The sequence below is a fragment of the Nelusetta ayraudi genome, unplaced genomic scaffold (genome assembly GCF_046127955.1).
Source record: "Nelusetta ayraudi isolate G7.1 ecotype Tasmania unplaced genomic scaffold, CSIRO-AGI_Nayr_v1 ptg000130l, whole genome shotgun sequence".
NCBI classification, from domain to species: domain Eukaryota; kingdom Metazoa; phylum Chordata; class Actinopteri; order Tetraodontiformes; family Monacanthidae; genus Nelusetta; species Nelusetta ayraudi.
The window spans coordinates 1,239,796-1,257,071 of NW_027466180.1; the positions used below are offsets into that span (position 1 = coordinate 1,239,796).

General features: G+C 46.9%; 2 protein-coding genes across 4 annotated transcripts in view; one reads left to right on the forward strand and one right to left on the reverse strand.

The window, feature by feature from the left end:
• akt3a (v-akt murine thymoma viral oncogene homolog 3a) overlaps nt 1-14,689 on the forward strand; it is a 50,053-nt gene extending 35,364 nt beyond the window's left edge. For both annotated transcript variants that reach the window (XM_076050856.1, XM_076050857.1), the window contains 6 exons: nt 256-378; nt 1,445-1,573; nt 8,399-8,613; nt 8,847-8,934; nt 9,077-9,179; nt 9,707-14,689. In XM_076050856.1, coding sequence (XP_075906971.1) covers nt 256-378; nt 1,445-1,573; nt 8,399-8,613; nt 8,847-8,934; nt 9,077-9,179; nt 9,707-9,792 — 744 coding nt within the window. In that variant the 3' untranslated portion in view covers nt 9,793-14,689. The remainder of the gene's footprint in view (nt 1-255; nt 379-1,444; nt 1,574-8,398; nt 8,614-8,846; nt 8,935-9,076; nt 9,180-9,706) is intronic.
• A 629-nt stretch (nt 14,690-15,318) lies between these two features.
• sdccag8 (SHH signaling and ciliogenesis regulator sdccag8) overlaps nt 15,319-17,276 on the reverse strand; it is a 41,207-nt gene continuing 39,249 nt past the window's right edge. For both annotated transcript variants that reach the window (XM_076050841.1, XM_076050843.1), the window contains 2 exons: nt 15,822-15,948; nt 15,319-15,714 (listed from right to left, as the gene is read on the reverse strand). In XM_076050841.1, the coding sequence (XP_075906956.1) occupies nt 15,682-15,714; nt 15,822-15,948 (160 nt within the window). In that variant the 3' untranslated portion in view covers nt 15,319-15,681. The remainder of the gene's footprint in view (nt 15,715-15,821; nt 15,949-17,276) is intronic.

Genomic DNA, 17,276 nt, shown 5'->3' on the forward strand with positions numbered 1-17,276 from the left:
CGAGCGCCTCTACCCACCCCTCCGCCGAGACCCCACCCAACACACACACACACACACACACACACACACACACACACACGCTCTCCTCCGTTATCTATCATCTCAATATGGTGCGAGCAGCCAGTTTGTGTTGTGCTAATTTCCTCCAATAAATCAGTAATTATTGCTGTGCCGTCCCTGCTGTCCCACCCCCTCCCTCACCCGCCCCTCCCTCTACCCCCCCTCTCCTCCTCCTCCTCCTCCCTTCTCCCGCAGCTGTTTTTCCATTTGTCCAGAGAGCGGGTGTTCTCCGAGGAGCGCACGCGCTTCTACGGCGCCGAGATCGTCTCGGCGCTCGACTACCTGCACTCAGCCAAGATTGTGTATCGGGACCTCAAGGTAAACAGGAGGAGCGGAGAGTGGTGGAGGAAGAGGAGGGGGAAGAGGGGTGGAGGAGGAGGAAGAAGGGTGGAGGAGATGGGCGGAGGCTGGTTGGAGGGCATGGACTGGAGCGATCATACTTTAGAAGGAAACTTAGTTTTTGCATGCACGTACATACACACACACACACACACACTCACACGCACACACACACACTCACACACACACACACACACACACGCACACACACACACAAACACACACACACACACACACACACACACACACACTCAATCCTCCCCAGCTCTGATGTCCCGTGATAGGACGCGTGGTAATTAAAAGAGAGAACGACAGCTCACACAGACATGTCAGAAGTGTGTGTGTGTGTGTGTGTGTGTGTGTGTGTGTGTGTGTGTTTGGGGGCAGAGGAGGGACGAGTGGGGAGAGGGGGGGTCTCTTTGGGACTGCTACCACAGAGGTAAAGAGGTAAGATGTCTGAGTGTGTGCCCGGCAGCCTTGGCCCCAACGCTGCTCGCAGCATCCAAGAAAACAGAAAAGCAGAGTGAGAGAGGGAGAGAGAGAGAGAGGGTGAAGCAGAAAAAGAGAGGAGGGGGGGGGGAGAAAGAAAAAAACACTCCAGCCATTAAAATTAAAAGGCTGAGTGGCTTCCCTACAGGCCCCGAGCTTATTTCTCTCCTCTGCTCGCAATTTGGGGTTGTGCTGTTTGTGCTGTTTGTGCTGTTTGTGTGTTTGTGTGCGCGGTCTCCTGTCATTGTGATGGATAATGCAGCAACTCTCTGCTACCTCTGCTGCTCAGTCTGGAGCTGAAACCTTCGCTCCACCTTCGAGAAGCCGTGTAACACACTGCGGCGGCTGCACAGTTTGTATAACAAGTGTGTGTTGAAAAAAAATATTTTTGGTGGTTTTTTAGGATATGCGAGAGGATCAAACGTGCAGCCAGTACAGTGTCACACGACTCTCCCAGTTCACTTCCACGTCTCTTCATCCGTGTCTTCACCCTGATTCCTGATCAAACCCCCACTGTGAAAGTTGCTCAGCTGACGCCGTCTCGCTGTCCCCTCAGTTGGAGAACCTGATGCTGGACAAGGACGGACACATGAAGATCACGGACTTCGGCCTCTGCAAGGAGGGCATCACAGACGCTGCTACCATGAAAACCTTCTGTGGCACGCCAGAGTACCTTGCACCCGAGGTGGGTTGATTTTCTCCACCATTAGTATCACCTGAATGTTGAGCACTTCCGTCCTTCAGTTCCTCATTTTTCATGGTTTTCTTTATGACTCTTTTATACGCCGCTGGAAGTTTATTAAAGATAAAGTACCATGATTTGCATTTGAGACGTTTTCTAATCAACCCTGAAGGACATGATGGAGGTTGAGGTTCTTCTCACCATTTTCTGGTGGAGTTGTATTCACTCAGGTTGCACCTGTCAATTTTTTTGGGCCCCTGTTTAAATCACTACGCGCACCTGTCGTGCGGGTGAGTTACCCCTCTGTGATGTCACAAAGGGCAGCGTGGCCTCCGTGGCACCACCTCCAGCCAGATGTTGGTTTTTATGTTCCCTTGCAAACATGCGGAAGGTCTAACCCAGTGATAATGATGTTAATAGTAAGTCAGTCATAAAATAGCTGCATCCCATCTATTTTTTCAGTGTTTCCAGAGTCATTTCAATAAAGAGCTAAACACTGGGACTTCAAAGACATATTTTTTTTTCCTCCTATGAGGTGGGTCACCAAAACACTCCATCCACCTGCTGCTGCTCTGACCCCTCTGTCACAACCCATTGTGGCACCACCAGTCGAAAAAGCATGCAGCAGTCACCTGGCTGCAAACACAGGGCTAAATATGAGTTTTTTCTTCATCTTAGGACGACCAAAGCTTCTCTTTAAGATCCACAATTATCATTTAAGCGAAATCTAACTTTGCTCGGCCCCGTTTGAAAACTTTGGACCGAAGTGGGAACCATCTGCATCCCGACGGAGAGTTCCATTATTAGAAACCGCGTGTTCCGCCAGCGGATGTACATCCCTGACGCAAGTCTGTCTGCCTGGCTGCTTGCAGGAGCTGTGTAGGAGATCCGGCGTTGGCTCAGACACCCCCCCCCAACTCCCCCGCCCCCTAGTTTCAGATGCGAGGGACGATCAAGGTCCTCTCTCTCTCTCACTTTCTCTCTCTCTCTCACCCTGCGAGGACTCTGATTTCCACCAGAGGAAATTGACGCCCGCACATATTATTTACCTCCCTGAATATCAGCGGTGAACACGCGGCGGCTGCAAATGAGCGAGACTGGCCGGTCGGCTGGGAAACAGCACAGCGTTTGAAATAGTCTTTTTTTTTTTTTAATTATTATTTGGCGTAATATTTTTTTTCTCTCCCAGCCGTCCTCTGTCCAGCCATCAGCGCTGCCGCCGCCGCCGCCGCGCTCGAAGGCCAGCGAATCGACTGGCACGAGCGGCGCAGGACCGTGGGCGATGTAGATGTGGAGATGAAGGCGGGAGGGGAAAGGCAGAGTGTATATCCCACTTGAAAAAGTACGGAGGACAATTTGGCGCAGCATTTTGTGCGCTTTTTTTTCTCTCTCTCTCTCTCTCTCTCTCTCTTTTTTTTTAAGAGTCCTTTCCTTTGGGTGCCAAAAGCTGATTGGAGGCTGTTGGTTATTTTTCACAAGATGTGGGTCTGCGTGCGTTGATGTGTGTGTGTGCGTGCGTGCGTGCACGCGCGTGCGTTCTGCATGTGTGATTGCAGTAGAAAGTGCAGGCTAAAGAAAGGCAGATGGCGGCAGATGGGCGAGGTTGGAGGAAGGTGCTCGCAAAAAAACCTGGAAATCTACACCGCCGCCGCCACTCGCCCGCCCGCCCGCCCGCCCGCCCGCACGCTCTGCTCGCTCTGCTCTGCCCGCCCGCGTGTAAAAATAACACAGTTCGCTCCGAGCCAAGTTACAGAGATGCAAAGTAGCCGGGATTAAAAACGGAAAAGGGGGGAGGTGGGGTTGAAGACAGAGGAAGATGAGAAGGGAGAGGAAATATTTCAGGGTTACCGCTGCCGAGGGAAAAAAAAAAAAATTCAACGGCGGTTCCGGCGAGGGCAGATGAGGAGCCAATGAGAAAAAAAAAATGGGTTGCGAGTCTGCGTTTGCGCGTCCAGCTGAGGGTTTTTTTTTTCTTCTGCAAATGCCAGAGCGGCAAAGTGAAGAAGAAGAAGAAGAAGAGCCGGGCTCGTAAAAACGATCAGCGCTGCTGCCGCTGCTTCTCTTCTCGAAGATGTTCGACAAAAGACGAAAGAAACATGCGACATCAATGAACAATGAGCAGTTTAAGGTGTAAAGCGGTGGAAGAGGATCACAGATGACACCTGTTTCTCCTCCAGTCGCTCCAATCATTTACGCGGCTCTTCCTTTTGTCTCCCGAGTTGTCGCGCTGAAGCTTCGCTCCGTCTCCACGTTTGTTTGTTTTTTCATTCGCCCGGCATGTTGTGCTCGTCAACTGTGGTTTGCATCAATGTAAACGTTTTGAGGAAGTTAGTGGAGTCAGTAGCTACGTTCCCTTTGTCGCAAAATAAAAGTGATATTTCTAAAAGTACAATTGCGATTTGCAGGTGTTTCCACTGAACGGTGTGGATCGCGTAAGCCGTAATTCTCGTCAAATCTCACCCCCACTTTGAGGAGGATGGAGGAACAAAACATTTTGCAATAAATCTGCATTTCGATGTTGTCTGCTGTCAAGAATGGTTGTTGTATTTTTATCTTTGATTACCTGTAAAAAAAAAATATTCCGTCTTCTCCTCCGTCCAAATTTAAGGCGGCATTTTCACTTGAGGTGAACTGGTCACGTGACCCCGTACGTCACGTCCGCTGGCGGCAAAAGTGTTTCCATGACACTTTGCGATATTCCTGTATGTGGACACGTCTGGAAAAACCACCTCATGAGAGCGTCAAAACCTTTTAGCCATATTTGAGGGTGTTTTTTCCAAGTTCAGGTGTTTCCATTACAAGTTTTTTATTGCGATATTTAGGTTTCGCTCAATTCTCGGGGTAATGGAAACGCAGCTATTGGTGCAGCGCTGCAGAAATGTGCTGATGCCAGTTTGGTGGCCAGGTCACCGTGTGAGGAGGAGGAGGAGGAGGATTGTGTGTTCATAGCTGCTGCTGTGTGTGTTTGTTTGTGTTCCCTGTAGCCTGCTGTGTATCTGGGCTTGTGCAGCCACGGGCTGTGTGTGTGTGTGTGTGTGTGTGTGTGTGTGTGTGTGTGTGTGTGTGTGTGTGTGTGTGTGTGTGTGTGTGTGTGTGTGTGTGTGCGCGCCGTCCCGTCCCGTCCAGGCTGCCAAAGCCTCCGTCCTGTCAGCAGTGTGGAGCTGCCACATGGCCGCCCCAACGGGGACCGAAGCAGGACAGGACCTCCTCATCTCATCCCTCTTCAGCTTGTCTTTCTTGTCCTAATTGTTTGTTCACTCTCTCTTTCACCCAAGCACACACACACACACACACACACACACCCTTGCCTCCGTGCCTCGGGCTGTAGGGCAGCGTTCTGGCTCTGTGTGGATTAATCTGCTCCCTGCTTACAACCGAGCTGCCACCACTTTCTTTGGTCTCAGGACACGCATGCACAAATGAGGATGAAGTGCACATGCACGCATTCTTATAGTGTCACCCATACATATACATGCCCAACTGGGCAGTTTCCTTCAGCCCCCCCCCACCCCTCCTTTTTTTTTTAGACTTGACACACATGTGTGCGCACATGCAAGTATGATGGAAACGACCTGCAGCTTGCGACATGCGTGCACAAACGTGCACGCGTGTCCTTCCTTCAGGTGCAGGGACTGAAACAGCACCAAACATCCCCGAGTCTGCCTTCCCTCTTCTCAGAAACTTTATGAATTTGATGAGAGTGGATAAATATTCCATCTGCCGCGTGTCTCTGTGTCTGTGAGGGTGTGTGTGTGTGTGTGAGGGTGTGTGTGTGTGTGCGTGCCGTTCATGACAGTCTCCCAGCAGTCTAAGCCAGTGTTATCCCTCCAGCCGTACCAATCAATAGTATATCTGGAGCTGGCGGCGTGCTCCGTCTCCTCGGCTCTTCTCTGCAGCTGCCAACAGGGTGACCAGCTTAATTCCCTCTCACATACACACACACACACACACAAGCATGCATGTGCGTGTGAGTGACTGGTATAAACTCTCTCATTTGTTTCCACGCACACATTGACTCACCCAGACTGAAAGGCTTCAGCAGCCTGCTTCGTTAGCACTCTAGCGCATTGTGTGTGTGTGTGTGTGTGTGTGTGTGTGTGTGTGTGTGTGTGTGTGTGTGTGTGTGTGTGTGTGTGTGTGTGTGTGTGTGTGTGTGTGTGTGTGTGTGTGTGCTCAGCCAGCTAATGACCAGCTCTCTGTGGCCTCTCTCAGCAACAGTTCACCCCAATACCACACTGAGTGGCATGAAAAGCAGTGTTTGGAAATATTAATGACTCCTGCAATGCGGAACATCTCACGCAGACACGTTTCATGTTTACGAAGCGGTCGGCTTGTGCGTGGGAACCGTCAGTTCAGTTCAATTCAAATTCAAATTCGGATAACTTTATTGAGACCTAGAGAAGTTTGTTAAAAGGGTAAACACCGAAGTCGAAGACAAGTCAATAAATCAATATAGATATTGATATGAGGAGTCTAACTGTGACCCAACTGTTTTTGTCCCATGTCTCTATAACCATCCCAGTGGCCTCCAGGGCCATTCAAGTGTTTTTGGGTGTCTGTAGGGGGCACTATAGAGCCCAATCTTGCCATTTTCTCTTCATTTTATGAACTTCTTCGCCAATTCTGACCTGCTTGCCAAATCTGGTGAGTTTTTGAGCATGTTAAGTGGGTTAAATTTTTGCATTTCATATCATTTTTGTGTGCTTGCGGCAGCTGCCACAGCAGCAGGTGCCGTGTCTCTCCCCCTGATATCTGTGTCCTCCTGCTGTGAGGATCTTGGCTCAGCTGGCCTGTTTGTTTTGCGTTATTTGTACTTAAACATCGAGAACAAAAAGTTTTAGTAAAAACACATCAGGAGGAAGAAAGAGGAAGAAAGGGGAGAGAAAAAAAAACAGCTCATAATGACTGAGCCAAGCTCCCAGATGCACTCCCATATATACAATACAGTATATGACAAGTACAGTGGATCCTGCGTTTTCCAACATGCTGTATAAACGCTTCCAACAAGCCCATTTCTTAGTGAAATCAAAATATAACTGTATCATCTGAGAGCTGAGCTCATGAACTTATTAAATATATCAGGGTTGAGTCACACGGATGTTCGTTGGCTGCATATTTATCTAATGAAATTGAATTAATCCCGTAAAAGGACAGTGGTGCATCGCATTTAATGGAAGTTCGCAGTCAGTTTTGTTTTGAAACCAGGGAAACAAAAGCTTCTAAGGAGCTCAAGGGTGTCCATGTGTGTTTGGTCGGACTTTTGTCCATGCTTACTATGCAATAAAAGTATTATGCCATCAGCAGGCTGAAACCAGCCTGGCGTCGCCTTGTTTTCGCCTCCTTCCAAAATACGTGGAAGGTGCAACACATTTGCAGGAGGCTGGCTGGAGGCTGTAAACAGCGGGCTAAAGATGTTGCTGTTTTTTGGGATGAATAATTGTGATGCTGCTCAGGATGATTAGCCATGGGAGCGCGACGGTGCTTGAAGGGGAACGACACAGCCTCCTCATGTAGTTCTTTGTGTATGTGTATATATATATATATATATATACATATATACTTTGCCAGCAACATTATCTGCATCTGTCAAGTTTCGACTCTCTCAGTGCTGATGGCAGGCATTAAAATTCATTGCGCTCTCTCCGATTTTATTACTGCGTTTCCGCTCTTCTTCTTTCACCCCCCCCCACACCCCCCCAAGATAATTATCATTATTGTTAAGTCTGTAATCTGTTTTTCTACATGCATTTTGTTTGCACATTTGTTTTTGTCTATTTCTTTGCGTGCCTGTTTTCGTGTCCATCCTGCAACCGCTCCATTATTAACAGTGAGTGAGATGTTATTATTATTGGCGAGATGTTAAACATATGCTGTTCTGGCTGCTCTCCAGCCCCACGCGCACGCGTGTGCGAGTGTCTCTCTCTCCCTCTCTCTCTCTCTCTCTCTCTCTCTCTCTCTCTCTCTCTCTCTCTCTCTCTCTCTCTCTATCACACACACACACACACAGAGTCACTCGACACTGGCACGCATTTAAAATTTGCATTCAAGGCTCCGTTTCATCCAGTTGCGCCGTCAAAGGTTTTTTTTTAAACTACTTTGGGTAAAATATCTAAAGTCTCGTCTCGCTCGATAAACTCTTGCAGAGATGAACGTGCGGCAGTCACATGACACGGAGACAAGTGAGAACACTGTGGGTTGGGGGATGTGGGTGGGTGGGTGCAGGAGCTCTTTGATGGCGGAACCCGCGCGCCGTCCGCTTGGTTGCCGCGATGGTTCGAAGAACTCCTCCTGCCTGCCCGTCTACCTCCATCCAGGTCCAGGGACGTTCTTCTCTGTCCCTGCCAGCGGAAGATCAGTTGCGAGAAGAAGCTGGCAGGAACCACCGCTGGTGGTGGGGGAGGATGATCTCGTGGGTCACGGCGACACATGGACCCCCCTCACCGCCTGTGAAGAGGCGCCATCCCTCGATGTTTGCCTCTGTATTTCACTCTGACTCGTGTTCACTTTTTGGGAGACGCTTCTTTTTCTCCCCCTCCCCGCCGCCAACGTCCCTTGAGCCAAATTACAAACCGGCCGACTCCGCTTTTGTAGCCGTTCTCGGCTCATCTGGCTTTTGATTGGGTACCTTCAGGCCACCCTGCACGGTCCAATTAAAGTTAAAAGTGCAGAAAAAAAGCAGATGTCCGATTTAAAAAAAACAAAAAAAACAAGTGGCGTCCTGTCTAACGGTGTGTGTGTGTGTGTGTGTGTGTGTGTGTGTGTGTGTGTGTGTGTGTGTGTGTGTGTGTGTGTGTGTGTGTGTGTGTGTGTGTGTGTGTGCCGCCGCAGGTCCTGGAGGACAACGACTACGGCCGGGCGGTGGACTGGTGGGGTCTGGGCGTGGTCACCTACGAGATGATGTGCGGCCGCCTGCCCTTCTACAACCAGGACCACGAGAAGCTCTTTGAGCTCATCCTCATGGAGGACATCAAGTTCCCGCGCACGCTGTCGGCCGACGCCAAGTCGCTGCTGTCCGGCCTGCTCATCAAAGACCCCAACAAACGGTGCGTCTCGCTTTTGATTCAGTGAAAGAAAAATTAAAAAATCAATTTGATTGTTTTTTTTCCAGGCCTTTGGAAAATATTTCCAGATTGTTTTGTCTCTTTGCCTCTTTCTCGAATGGAAAAACAAATTCCTCCCACAACAGACCCTGGGAATCGAACCCGTGACCTATGTTTGAACATGTTTAAAATGACATTATTTGTAAAGTTGAAAACGCATCTTTTCTGTCCACCAGTCTCGGCGGAGGACCGGACGATGCGAAAGAAATAATGAGACACAGTTTCTTCTTGGGCATCGACTGGCAGGACGTCTACGATAAGAAGGTGGCTCCTGTTTTAAAATGATGGCATCATATACGTGAAAACAATATTACAGCTTGTGGGTAAATGTCGTGGTGCACCGAGGTCATTCTACACGCGTTTCAACTTGTTCTCCTCCTCTTTCTTTGTCCCTCTCTTGTCTCAGCTGGGTCCTCCCTTCAAGCCTCAGGTGACGTCGGAGACGGACACCAGGTACTTTGACGAGGAGTTCACGGCGCAGACCATCACCATCACCCCGCCAGAGAAATGTAAGCATGCCTTCCTGCCAGCTAATGGTTTTGTATAGTTTGTCACGTTAAAAAACAAAGGTGTCATTTTTACAAAAAAAAAAAAACCCAAAGCCATTCGCTTTTGTGCAGTTTGACTTTGTGTTTGCTCCACACAAATAAAGAACTGAGTCAAACACACACTCCAGTGTGTTTTATTGGAGTGTCTTGGTAATGGTCCTCGGGCCACACACAGCTTCTTTGCAGGCTCCTCAGGAGAGGCGGCGGCGGGTGGGGGGGGGGGGAGAAAGAGAGAGAAAAAAAAAAGGGCGCTCCACGCTGAATTATGCATGGTTGGAACCAATGTGTTTCTCCACCGCTAATGTGAGGCTCCGCTTGTTTTTTGTAGGTCACACGTCAGTTCGTTAGTTAGCACATGATTGACGCATCAAAAGAAACACGGGCGCTAATTTAATCATTCGGTGTGTTTTAATCTGCGACGATGCAGAGCGTCTGCTGCAGTTTGAGGAAAAGCGCTCCAACTTGTGTGTGTGTGTCCCTCTCAACAGTCGACGAGGACGGCATGGACTGTCTGGACAACGAGAGGAGACCACACTTCCCGCAGTTCTCCTACTCGGCCAGCGGGCGGGAATGAACTGTCCGTCACGGCGGTGACATCATCGCAGCTTGGCCTCCTCGGCCACGCCCACCCACAGCTTTGGACCGACCCAGAATGAGCCGGACTTTGAAGGCTTCGGCACCCCACCCCTCCCCACCCTCCGCTTCTCTCCTCTTCACCTCTCCAGTCGGCTTCTCGTCTTTTCTCTTTGTGTGTTTTTTTTGGGGTTTTTTTTTTTTGCTTATTTATTCCTGTTTAAAAACCTCCAGACAAGGTAGATTAGCAGCGACCCTGCACTGCGACCCCACCCAGATCCCGACCGCAGCGTGATTGGTCGTGGACGTGATCCCCCGCCGATGGCCTGCTGTGTTTTGATACGTGTGCCGATCCTTCCAGACTCGTCAGATTCGGCCGCTCGATCGACTGTGACGACTGAGCGACGGCTCAGATCGGCTCTTTTGTTTCTCCCCCAAGCGGCGTCGCTTCCATTTGCGTCGAAGCGTTTTCTTGCGTCAGTCAGAACCCACACTGCCGTTACCGGTTGCAACTCAGGCTTTTTTCACAGACAAAACAGGCAGAACTCGGACTCAAAGACACACACACACCCTCACACACACACACACACACACACACACACACATACACACACATACAGGCCTGATTTTTACATCTTCTCATGAAAAAGCTCTGGGGTTGATTGAGGCTGCCTGGCCACGTTGGGAAGGATTTGACTCAGGTTCGTGTCGTGCAATTCATTCCTCTTGCTGCTATGACAAATACTCACCACAATGACTACAGGTCTTACTGCTCCTATTACGACTTTTATTACCACTAATGCTACTATTAAGACCCGGTGCTACTCTTACTAGCTCAATGCTGCAGATCAAGATACAGGCGCCAACAAAGTCATCAGGCCGACGGTGTCGCCGCTTCCAATGTACTGCTAACACTCCTGTGGGTTTTCCATGATAGGACGCGGTGTGTGTTTGTGTGTGTGTGTGTGTGTGTGTGAGAGGTACACATGTCAAAGCACAGCAGGTCGGCCGAACGAAGCTCCCCAAACTATTAGCTTTACTACATTACCCAAAATGCAGTGCAGGGCGGTAGGTAAATGTGTCGCTGAGGTGAAAAGGAGAAGAAGCGTTTGGCTTGAATGTTTTCCCGCCCCTTCCAAAGTTTTCTTATTTATTATTTATTTATGCTCTACACACACACACGGGATATCTTTTTCTTTTTTTTTTGTCCCCCCCAAAAAGGGAAAGAAATGAATTTGAAGCGGTACTATGTGACGATAATGGTGAAAGGAAAAAAGCTTTACGGCGACACGCGCTGTCGTCACGGCTGTGGGACGCTCGCACTGTAATTGTCTTGTTTTTTGGTTGTTTTTTTTTTTTTTGTCGTGCAGGAAAGGGAAACAGCAGCAGGAACAGATTCTCCAGATGGAAAGGGAATTAAAAAGTCCAGCAGTGGTAGGAGAGAAATATTTATGTGATACACGGATAAGGGAGGTGAAAGCTGGATTCCTGCGAGATTCTTTTCTAAGGAGGTACACACCAATGGTGAAGGGTTTACACCAATCACAGCAAAGCTTATTATTATTATTATCATCATTATTACTATAATTATTATTACATATGTTCTATTTATTGTTCTACTCATCAGGTTTATATTTAACTTTTTTCTACTGTTACATTATTTTAGAGGGATTAAAAACAAAAAAAATTTCTTCAGGCTGAGAGGAGAAAAAAAAAAAGAGAGAGAGAAATACATAATTATGAAATGGGAAAATAATGGCTGAAGAATGTAGGAGGGAAAGCAGGTTGGCCTTCCCGCTCCAGGCTTTCTTTTACTCATGTTTGTGTGTGTTTTGTGACCAAAAGTGTGACAGCCAGGCGGCGACCGGACACGTTGGGGATAGATGAGAGTTTTCTAGGCGTTGGCTCATTGGTGTCTCTGCGGAAGGAATGAAAGACAGAAGGAAGGAAGGGTTGAGCAGAGTGCAGATCAGTTTGGATTTTAAGTGGGAGGGTGCAAAAGATGCTTCTGGTAAAAAATTTCCCAAGAGAAAAATCTTCATGAGAGTTGGATTTGTGATCCGCTGCACCGCAGTTGGATCACTAAGATTTGGATTCTGAAATCTTTTTAATGAGCAGCTTCAGACAGATCAATCCAGCTGTTCTCACGATCCCACAGTCACTCACCTTCTTTTGAGTTGTGATGAAATTAGGTTGTTCTGGTTGTTTGTAGGGACCAAAAAAACACGGAAGAAGACTAGAAAGAGGGCTTTAGCCAGAGTTTAGCTTAACCGCTGGAGGCCACATCTGATTGGTCCACAAGTATGAAGGGCACGAGGGTTTTGTCCAGTCACATTCCAAGTTAAACTGGCACTTTCAATTAGCTCTTGAGCAGATTGGCACATTGATCATATTCTTCCATGCTGTATAATATGTCAAATGTTCTGGATAGGAAATATGCTACTGTTGAGAGAGCGTAACTGTGAATGTGGGAGAAGAAAAGGTCCTTGGGGTGTTCGAGCTTGGCCGCCGGGTGAAGACAATTGATTGTAATGATAAACGTGAAGTCGTCTCTGTTGGCAACGTGTGCCGTCACGTCTGGGTGAGATTTTTTTTTTTTTTTTTTTTTAAATCCCCTTGAGTTTCCTTTTCTTCTAAAAGCCTTTTAGTTGACCACAAAAAAAAAACGAAACAAAAAAAAAAAACAACAACCCTAACATGAGCACTTAAATAAGGATATCAGATTTGTGGAAAATGTAAAAGTTGCAAGGGAAACGTCACGATGTGAAAGTCGTCGCCCTCAGTGACTGCGGATGAGCAGGTGTGAAGAGGGAACGTAGAGAACTGTACTCCAGTATATTTATTAATTATTATTTGAATGTTTTTATCACCAATGGATAACTTGAATTTATTTTCTATATAATTTATTTGGTGTTATTTTTCGTTTTTTTGGGAGGGGTGGGGGTGGGGGGGTAGCAGAGTGGGTGTAGGTGTGTTTCACTCCACAGTTTTAAGTTTGTGTGTGTGTGTGTGTGCGTGTGTGTGTGTGTGTGCGGGCGCGCGTGCGTGCGTGTGTGTGTTTTGTTCTTTAAGAAAAATAAATGCCTCCTCTTTTTTTTTTAATTTCCAGATATCTCTTATATTATGACACTTGCTGCTGCTCTCCGGGTCTGTAACGCTTTACTCTTGCACATTCATCCGTTTGCTTTAAGTGCGCGTGCGCAAAAATAAATACATAAATAAATACATAAACAAAATACAAAATTGAAGTGGAAGGAAGCACGACGACACAGGACGGTTGTGTCCGTGCTAAGCAGCCCCGGTGTCACAACTCCGCGCAACTCCGATGGAAAATAAAACTACTTCTCTGTGATCGATTGAGGGTGTCTGGCTCAGGCGGCCGAATCGAGCCCAGCTGGCAAAACCTCGAGCAGCTAGCGAGCGTTCGCTCGGCGCGAAGTGTTTGGAAGGTTTTCAGCTTTGATTTGACCAGTGTCTGTCGGCCTGCCGGTGACTGAGGAGTCCTCGCTTCTCACTCGCTCGTACGCCCGCCAAAATCATTAGGAAGCAGCAGAGTTCATAAAAAAAAACACCACTTTGTAGCTCTGGCCACAGCACCTCCGCATCCATCACTTTTTTCTTTTTTCTTTCTTTCTTTCTTTCTTTTTTTTTTAAATATATGATTCAAAGGAATCACATTCCGTCATGCCTCATCTAAAGTTTGGATTTTTTTTTTTTTTTTAAGCTTCTTTAGGTTTTTATTTAAAAAAATAAATAACAAAATGTTTTTAAAGCACATCTTCCCGCTACATATAAGCGATGGCTTTGACTTTGGTTTTTGATGTGAAGAGTTGGCAGGACCTGGGGCGCTTCTGTTCCACAGTCAAATTGGTTGTTCTTCAGAAAGTAAAATGTAAAAATCCACTGGGCTTTAAAAACAAAAACAAAAACCAACCAGGCAGCGTGACTGATGTCAGCGACTCCTCGGATCCTGTTTTCCAGGCGCCAAGCAGCCCTCCTCGTTTCATCCCAGCACACTTAAAGTTCATTTTTGCTGGCGGGGAAACATCCAGAGGCTGACTTTTAAAGGTCACAAACGACCACATAAACAACTTTTTTTAATATATATATATATATAAAAAGAAAAACGACTGTAAAGGAAGGTGGCCCTTAGCAGTTCCTCTATAATGTGACGACTCCTTTATCTGCCTCAGTTTCCGTCTGAAGCAGAGATTCTCAAACTACTTTTAAGTTTCGAGTCAGGTGGCGTCTCCTGGTCCTGCTGGACGCCGAGTGAGAGACCCTGTGTTCACTCTCAAGGCTGCTGCTGCTGCTGTTTGTACTGTACATCTGTCGCGCCACAGATTCGACTCCAGTAATGTTTAAATGTGTGGTGAAGAAAAACGACAAGAAACAGGCCGATCCTTTTTTTTTTTTTTTTAAGATCTCAGCCGCTCCGCGTTGATCTGATCTCGTTGGTGGTGAACGGGCGGCGTCAGACGGCCAAAATTCAGAAAAAAATGAATCATAGGAATCTGCAGCCAGATTACTGAACGGCTACAGTGTTTTTTGGAAGGATTTCTGAAAGTTGTTTGACCTCACGTCAGCGACAGAACTCCTTCCCCTACCATCCCCCACCCTCTGGTACTACTCTACTATCATCGTCATCATTATCATTACCATTAACATGAACAAGCATGAGATGCATTCACCTAAGAACCGCAAACTAAGGAGAAAATAAAAACGGCAACAACAACAACAAAAAAAAAAAAGGCAAACGTGCAAATATTATAAAGTGTAAATGTTTTTCTTTTCAAAATCCGACGTCCATCCACGGTAGCTTTACGGTCGCGCGCAAGACGTTTTCCCGGTTGGCTGGCGGCTGTCTCCGAGAAAAAAATTAATTAAAATAAAACCAAACGAAACAAACAAAAAAAAAAAAACCTGCAAGTCGATCAAACGGCTTTCGTCTTCTTTTTGTTTGTTTGTTTGTTTGTTTGTTTGTTTGTCCCTCATGCAGTTAGGATGCAGTGCTGCTGGCCAGTGAGGCCGCGAGGATGTGAAAACAACAAATTACCATCAACCCTGAGGCTGTTTTTTACACTGTACATCCTAAGTATTTTTACACATGAAATGTATATGATAGGGATGCACATTATTTTCCTTCTTACAGACGGCTTCAATAAAGCACTATGTCAATCTGCTGCAACCGTGTGGGCTGCTGCTTGATTCGTCATGTTTGGGACGTTTGCCTTGAGTTGGTTGCAATAAGTATACATATATATATATACATATATATATATATATATATATATATATATATATATATATATATATATATATATATATATATATATACATATATATACATATGCATGTGTGTGTTTCTGTGCACACACGCACATTTTAAAGATTTCAGCTTTTCACTGGTAACTGCAGTTGCCACTTTAACCCTTCCGCTGCAATACTTGTTGTTCAGAAAATCTGTAATTTTGTAAAAGACACTGAGACACTGCAATACAATATTAGTTAAAGTAGAAGATGAGAATTTTTTTTTTTAGAGAGATTTACACATTTAATTTGTTGGCTAAAAATGACACACACATAAATAAAATGGAACATTTAAAACAAAAAAACAAGTGTATAAACACAGTAATAGGTAAATGTCAATTGAAAGACTTTCTTCACAAAAGCTCGACTACAAAAAAATAAGTTTCACCAACTTATTTCCTTTTTGGGGAAGTCTGACGAAACTGACTATTCTCCTGCTGGGGGTCCGGAGGGATGACATGAAACGGAGCGTCTGACTCAATGAGACTTCTGATGGTGGTGGTGACGGTGACGATGACGATGACGATGATGATGATGATGATTCAGACACGTCTCGAGTCCAGCCGGCGTCTCACTGGCTTCATCTCAGCGAGCCGTCGACTCTGACCTGCACCTGGAGAGCAGAGACGCCCCCTCTCACCCGGTTAGTAACAGCTAGTGAGTCACACACTCTCTGTCTGTCTGTCTGTCTGTCTGTCTGTCTGTGTATAGTGTGTATACCTCTGTGTGTAGGTTGTGCACCTCCTCTGTCAGTGTGTTTCTCTCCTGCATCAGCTGCTTCTGTTTGGCCAGCAGCTCACACACCTGCTGGGCGCTGCTCTGACAGTGACGGTCCAACTGCTGCAGTCTGCAATGCACACACACACACACACACACACGCACACACAGCAATGAGAGAAGAATACACCCTGCTGGCTCACATAAAACCCCAAATGTTGTAAATATTGAAAGAGAGGCCACAGACATTTTCATATCGCTGCACTTTGAAGTAGATCAAGTCGTCAACACTGTTGACACAGAGTGGCAGCAGCAGCAGCAGCAGCGTTTCGTCTCGCACAGCGTTCACTTTTCGAGAGAATTCTTTGGAACAAACCCACACGCTTTAGACGTAGGGTTTAATGATAATTTGTGTGTAGAGAAATATGAATGGTTTAACATATATTTCCTTAAATATGATCAAGTGCAAAGTCATACAATGAGGTGCGACTGAGAGGTGAAGCAGTGATTCACGGAGGGAGAGCGTGTGCAGCTCATATGGGCAGTTTGGACCTCCGCAGCCGATAGTCCGATAGCGCCCTCTAAAGTGTCGGACACACGGGTTGTTGTTGGGTTTTGTTTTGTTTTGTTTTTTTTAGCTATAAAGCAGCATTAAGTTCACCGCCTTTCACACGTTCCTTCAGTGTTTGGCCACAAGAGTAAACAAAGCAAGATGTCAAACGGTGGGGGGAACACGAACACGCTTTTCTCCATTTGAGCAGAAGAATTCCAAACAGGAGCTGCTCGCAAAGTGGAGTCGCTTCTGTTGTTGAAAGAAGGAGAAAAAAAAAAAGAAAGAGAAAAGAAACAAGTGTGGGATTGTTTGTTGGTTGGTTCAAATCCCGCCTGTGACCACTGGGATGCATCACCGGGGTGGGAGGGGGCAGCGCTGAGCTCATCCATCCATCCATCCATACATCCATCCATCCATCCATGTGCCTGGCTGTGTTTTCATGACCCCTAGAATTGCGCAAAACCTAATTATCTCAATAAAAACTGGTGATGGAAACAGCTTAACTTTGAAAAACCTCTCAAATATGGCTAAAAGGTTTTTACGCTCTCATGAGGTGAACAATCTGCCACCCGTCTCCTCCCACCTCCCTCCCTCCCCTCCCTGTCCTGTCCTCACCCCCACCCTGTCCTTCCTGTCCCTTCCTCCCTCCCTCCATCATCACCATCAGAAACTCTCCTCTACCTTCTCTCCCATCTCCTGCCTCCTCACCTCTCGTCTCTTCCTTCCTTCTTCCTCTCTTGCTTCCTCATCTTTTTGCTTTTACTTTCATCTAATTTCCTGACTCCTCCTCTTTCTCCCCTCACATGCCTCCACCTTTCCATTCTAAATTCTTCGTCTGGTGCCTCCTCCCTCCCTCCCTCCCTCCTTCCCTCCCCTGCCTTCTCCCCTCATGTCTCCTCCCTCTC